The 6447-nt window shown below is 27.9% G+C and overlaps 1 protein-coding gene across 1 annotated transcript; it reads right to left on the bottom strand.

Moving 5' to 3' along the window:
* Positions 1-3924: 3924 nt before the first annotated feature.
* LOC133790645 (uncharacterized) lies at positions 3925-5039 on the bottom strand. Its single transcript, XM_062228344.1, has 2 exons — positions 4766-5039; positions 3925-4690 (listed from the first exon to the last, which is right to left on the bottom strand). Exons 1-2 carry the CDS (start codon positions 4903-4905, stop codon positions 4435-4437), a joined length of 396 nt encoding a protein of 131 aa, XP_062084328.1. The 5' UTR covers positions 4906-5039; the 3' UTR covers positions 3925-4434.
* Positions 5040-6447: the final 1408 nt, after the last annotated feature.

Here is a 6447-nt window from a genome sequence, read left to right as displayed (position 1 = left end):
TAAATAAATAATGAAGTATTAATGAAATAATTAATATTTTAGTGAAGGAAAAATTAGATAATAGATAACTAATTAATTAAATAATTAATTAATTAAAATAAATAAATAATTAATTAAGAATAAATTAAATAATAAGTAAACATTTTAATTAATAATATGATTAATAAATAAATAATGAAGTATTAATGAAATAATTAATTTTTTAGTGAAGGAAAAATTAGATAATAGATAACTAATTAAATAAATAATTAATTAATTAATTAATTAATTAAAATAAATAAATAATTAATTAAGTATAAATTAAATAATTAGTAAACATTAGATAATTATAATTTAATTAAATAAAGGAAAAATTAGATAATAATTAACTAATTAATGAAATAATAAGTAAACATTTAAATTAATAATATGATTAATAAATTTGGGCCGTTCATCCAGCAGCAGCCGGTATATCCTCATTATGGAGGATCGACACAGCAGCCCATTTATAATCAGCAGTACTACACTTCTCCGAATCAACAACAGCAGCAGTCTCCTTTGATTCGTCCACAGCCTCGACCATATTATCCTTCGCCGCCAGCACCACAGTCTCATGAAGGTTTGAGTCGAAGCACGAATGTTGAAGATTTTTTAAATGAAACTTTTGATGAAGACAATAATAATTAGTTTAGGTTTTATTATTTACTATTAAATTTAAGTGTATGTTTTTTTTATTTTTGAAAAGACAATTTTAGTATTTTAAAGTTGTATTTTTAATTTGGATATTAATTTAAATAATATTGATTTTATTTCTACATTTTTTTAATTATAAGTTTAGTTATTTAATATTAATTATATATAATTTATAAAAATTAATTTTTTTTTAAATATATTTTATTATTACCGGCGGAGACCGCCGGTAATAATGGGTCAGACGTGAATTCTGACCAAATTATTGCCGGCGGGATCCGCCGGTAATTATCCGCCGGTAATAATATTATTACCGGCGGGAGGCTAGTTCCGCCGGTAAAAATGGCTTTTAACGACCGGTTTTTACCGGCGGATTATTGCCGGCGGAGATCGCCGGTAATACTTTTACCGGCGGCTTTCTTGACTATTACCGGCGGTTTCCTCCGCCGGTAATGGCTTGTTTTCCTGTAGTGTGAACCAATGAGGAGAAAAATCTAATTCATAATTGCAAGACCCAACAATATTTATAACCATATATATGAGTACACTCTTAATGGTTACTACTTGGTATGGATAGTTACTTTAATATTAATTATTGGATTAAAATCAATAGTCTATATTTATAATTGTTAATTAATATTTCTAACAATAAATATTGATTTTTTCAAATTTTTTGAAATATTACCTCATGAAAAACGTATATTTATTATGAAAATATAATATTATAAACTTTTCATTTTTTAAATGCATCTCAATTTCTAAATATAGCTAGTGTCTCTCATTGGTTGTAAACAACATTAATTATGACAAAAATAAAAACTCAATTCAAAATTAATGTAGAAAAAAATATTCAAAATTAATGTAGAAAAAAAATATTTACGTGTTGGTGACTTGCTATACCAAGTCACTATATTGCTACATCATCATAATTGTTAGTACCCATCTATAGTAGTAATCATTGAGAAGTCTTCCACATATATTATTTTCTTTAGGAATATTGTTACGAGATACCAATGGTGGCTAACACTATTTGATGTAATTTAATATGTGATGATTAGTGTAATTTAATATGTGAGACTCGATATTAAATTGTACCAATTACTATAACATTATAGTCTCATGATTAAGTGATGTTGGCATACACTAAAATAAAGTTTGGATGATTTATTCAAGAATCAAAGTATGATCAAGCCATTAATCAGAAAACATGTCCCCATGAACAACTTGTGGTTTGTGATTGTGAATATATAAAATTTGAAAGGTGTTGGTGAAACTCCCTTAGCTATGATCAAAGCGAAGAAGTAATATTCTTTAGGCAGAAGATGCTATATTTATATATATGCGTTTGTTTAATATGTTTGTTATGAGCGGTTTCAATCAATCAACTTATTATTCTATATATCCAAAGATATTATTCCTTTTTGTACTTATTTTTTTATGAAAGAGTGTATGAACATGACTGTTTTGTTGGTTACAATTCATGACATGATTTGAGAAAGCGATGTTAATATTCGAATAATAATCAACAATAATATTTAATAAGATCGATCGATCGATCACCAGTTTATATGATTTTATTATGACCAAAAACGTTGTGATCCAAACCAAAAGAATCAATCAAAGTCGCTTTATTACCTCAATAATTTCAATATGAAAGAAAAGAGAAGAATAATAAGAGCACACTTTATCAACCTTTTCTAAAAAACGTGAAAATAATAAACAAGTTTGGGTGTGGATCGACTTTAGTTTAAATAGTACAAGTATATATTGTGGGAATTTCACGTGTAAATATGTTCTCCTAATATCAAGATTATAGTCGTTCAAATCAGTTGGAGCTTACATCCATTGTCGAAAGAATGTTTTCTCTTTTTTCATTATCATTATTTAGCTCTCTTTAATAGTCAGATCAATCCGTACAAGATACATATATATTTCTTGTCATCACTCTCTCGTATTAATAAATATAAATTGAGTTATCTAGTCAATAAATATAGCTTGACTTATCTAGTCACGACTTGTTATATCAATAAATATAGATTAAGTTATTTGTCTATTACCAATGGTACATCCAAACTAATTTAATTACAAAAATAAATTGAATATCCAATTATAATTAAATTTGATTTGATTTGAATAATTTGATTTTAATTGGATTGGATCATATGGTGATGACACTGTCAAAATCTAATTAAAAACCGATTCAATTCAATTACATATAATATATTTTTTTAATACATTATTATTGGCTAACTATATTAATTAGTATGTCCCTATACACTTCTACATCTAATTAAAGGAGAAAACACTAAAATTAAGCATATGTTATTCTCCTCATTCCTTTTCATTTTCAATATTACTTCAAGATTTAAGTTAGATTAAACTTGTAAGGCTGATATAACTTTATGTAGTTTAAACTTAATAAATGAATTGTGTTATTTAGTTTTTAAGTGATAATTTGTATGTTTTTAAGTTAATATTAAAAATCAACTTCCAACTCAATTTCGAAAAGAAAAAAAAAACAGGCTCCAATTCGAAATCCGATCAAAAAACCAAACAAATTCATACTAATTAGATTGGATTTGATTATGGTGCTTAATTGGATTGGATTTGATGATTATTTTCAAAACCCAATCATTATAATTGAATTGGATTAGTACAAAAATGTTAGATTTGATAAGATGCCCAACCCTAGTCTATAAATAAGAAAATAGTTAGCTATAGTTACATTATATATGATGACATTGTCTCACAATTACAATCCCTAAAATCACACCCTTGTGTGGTCGCAATGTTGAGGTTGCAAGATTTGAGCTAGCTATTATAACACTTATCCTTTTTGCTTATTATATAGAGTTTTTTCATTATGATTTTGCATTTGATTAGGAATTTGAATACACCATTTGATATTTATAGGAGTTAATATATAATATACTGATTTGCTATTATAAAAATCGTGTACATAAATCCTATTTAGTTGTAGTTGTTTAGCTTTGTTGTTTTCTCGTTCTTATCTTAATTAGTTTTTTTTTAATGTACACACTTACTAAAAACAACATTTCTTTTACTCAAAATCTATAATTGTTTTGGACCGCCGTAACTGTGTTGTAAAATATCTATATATACTCTCGTAATTCATCTGTGACATCATTCATATACCATTCAAAGTTGATAAAAATTATAAAAAAAAAAAGACCAATTCAATTAGGTGTTGGCTTCATATATAGTTAGCACATGTCCACAAGTATGGAGTCTAGAGACTCATAAATATATAGATATTATAGTGTGCTTCAATCTCACGTGCACAAAACTACAAACTTAAAAAGGAGGCATTTGCTCACTGATGACACAATAAGATAAGAAACCCTAAAAAGCTGACCAAGACCAGTCAAAAGGAACAGATCATATAAAAAAGATCATATAGAGAGACAAATATTCCAACAAGTAGTGGATAATATTTGCTCATTTATTTTGTTCTTTTCCATCTTTGTGTCCAAGCTTTCTTTCTTTCTTTTTTATTTTCTCTTCTAATATATATCATGCTCTTCACAATTTGAAACCATATATAAATATATATATATATATATGGTCATTATATAAACAAAGTAATTTTACACTATAATTAATAAGTTAACATGTATATAAAAACTAGGTAGCTAAAAACCGATATACATATAAGAATTGCGTTTTATGCATGCATATACATAATATTGGTGCTGATCTCTAGCTAGCTAGGAAGGTAATTATTAATTAGTCTCTTATATTAATTTAAGTGGTTGAATTAGAATCAAATTTGTAGTGTTTATCAACTGCAATTAAAACATCCCACGTGCAACTAAGTCCCTTAGGAATGATAACAAGATCTCCTGCTCCAAACTCTACAAAATTATCTGATGTAGATGATGATGATGATGATGATGATGATGATGAGCCTTTTGGATACACCTTAACCTTTCCTTTCACCAAATAACATGTCTCTAGGGCATCAAACTTTAGGGTGTACTTCCCCGGAGGACATCCCCATCTATAATATTATATATAATTATAAAAATTATGATATAATAATTAATGAAACATATATATATATAGATATACTCACTTGGGCCATGAGTTGATACCCAGTTCTGATAATCTGGAAGGAGAGATATTGCTTTCAACTATGATCTTTAGATCATCATTAGAAGATGGAGTAATCTCAGATTGTGATGATGATGATGATGATGTGGAAGCTGCAGCCATGAAATTAATAAGAAGATAAAAAGACTGAAAATGAAGGGTTGTTATAAGTAGAAGAACAGAGAGAGAGAGAGAGAGAGAGAGAAAGAAGAAGAAGAAAGAGATATTGAAAGAGACGGAATAGTAAAGAAAGGGAAAAGAGAGTTATAAGGAGTAGTTGGCCTACTCTACCTATATATAATGAACTTAAATTTAGTTGGGGACCCCAAGATAGAAGAGAAAGGAATCTTTCCATGAAAAGCCAAAATATATATTTAATTAACACAAGGAACAACGAAAACAAATATGAATATTGCATTGGGGCTTCTTATCGTTAGGGATGCACATTTTCGGTATGGGGATGGGGTTGCAGCTAATGGGGCGGGGAATTATCGTCTAAATGGAGAACGGGATAGGGACGGAGATAATTTTTTATCCCCGAATGTTAAATAGAGTGGAAGTAGGAATGACACTCCCTACCCCGATGGAAACCCGTTTAAATTATTATATATTTTTGTAATATTTATATGTATTTTATATTTTTCTTTATGTGTTATTGTAGTATATTAGTAATTTTTTTAATATTTTAAATTTTGTATGGGATAATGTTTAGTATTTTAAATAATAAATATTGTGTAATATTTTAATTTATATATAATTTATTATTTTTATTTTAAAATTTTAATCTAAAATTAATTTTTTAAATAAATGGGTTCCTCCTGGGGATTCCTTATCCCGTCACCGACAGGGAATAAGCGTGGATGGGGCGAGAACGGGGATTAAAATTATAAATGGGATAAGGGGAGCACTCCCCGCCAATTCTCCTTCATGTGTGCCCGCCAATTCTCCTTCATGTGTGCATCACTACTACTTATGGTGTTGAATATCACTTAACACGGTAAATCATTATTATTGATACAATTTAACATCGAGTTTCACATATATTATAATCTTGTCATAACATCAAGTTTCACATATTATAATATTGGCAATATAAGAATATGTGAAACTCGATGTTAAATTGTAACAATAACAGCATGTCGCGTCAAGTGTCAAGCGTCTTATAACAATAAGTATTGTTAAGAGGCATATCAGTGCCCAACACAACAAGGAAATTACATACTGTTGTTGGTATTATCCAATATATCAGGCCACACTATATTTTAATTTAATAAGTATTATGAGTATCACCAACCAATTATAGGATGTCACATCCCGTAGTATTGGGTACCTTAACATGTGAAATAGCAACACTCTATAACAACACTACTCAACAAATATTATGAATATATAACAATTTATAGAAAAAAGATTTTTATATTGCATGTGCTGAGTTTTTCGTGTTTTTATTTATTAAAAAAAAAGATAGGTGATAGAAAATTAGGAGGAAGCACAATAGATATTTATTTATTTTAGGGTTTATACCTTTTTGGACCTGTGTTTTTTCTCATTACCTGTTTGAACCTTGTGTTTTGACAAATTATTTTTTAGACCATATGTTTTGTAAAATGGTTAAAATAGAACCCTAAACTCAATTTTGATGAAGAAAAAATTGAATATAACAAC

Source organism: Humulus lupulus, chromosome 7 (assembly GCF_963169125.1).
Source record: "Humulus lupulus chromosome 7, drHumLupu1.1, whole genome shotgun sequence".
Taxonomy (NCBI): domain Eukaryota; kingdom Viridiplantae; phylum Streptophyta; class Magnoliopsida; order Rosales; family Cannabaceae; genus Humulus; species Humulus lupulus.
The sequence above is the reverse complement of the archived record's forward strand: the minus strand, read 5'-3'. Positions and strand labels throughout refer to the sequence as shown.

Excerpts from the sequence above, each read along its gene's own strand:
- LOC133790645 (XM_062228344.1), bottom strand. The coding sequence starts at position 4,905 with ATGGCTGCAGCTTCCACATCATCATCATCATCATCACAATCTGAGATT. Across the intron at positions 4,691-4,765 it reads GGTATCAACTCATGGCCCAA|ATGGGGATGTCCTCCGGGGA; the intron begins GTGAGTATATCT and ends ATAATATTATAG.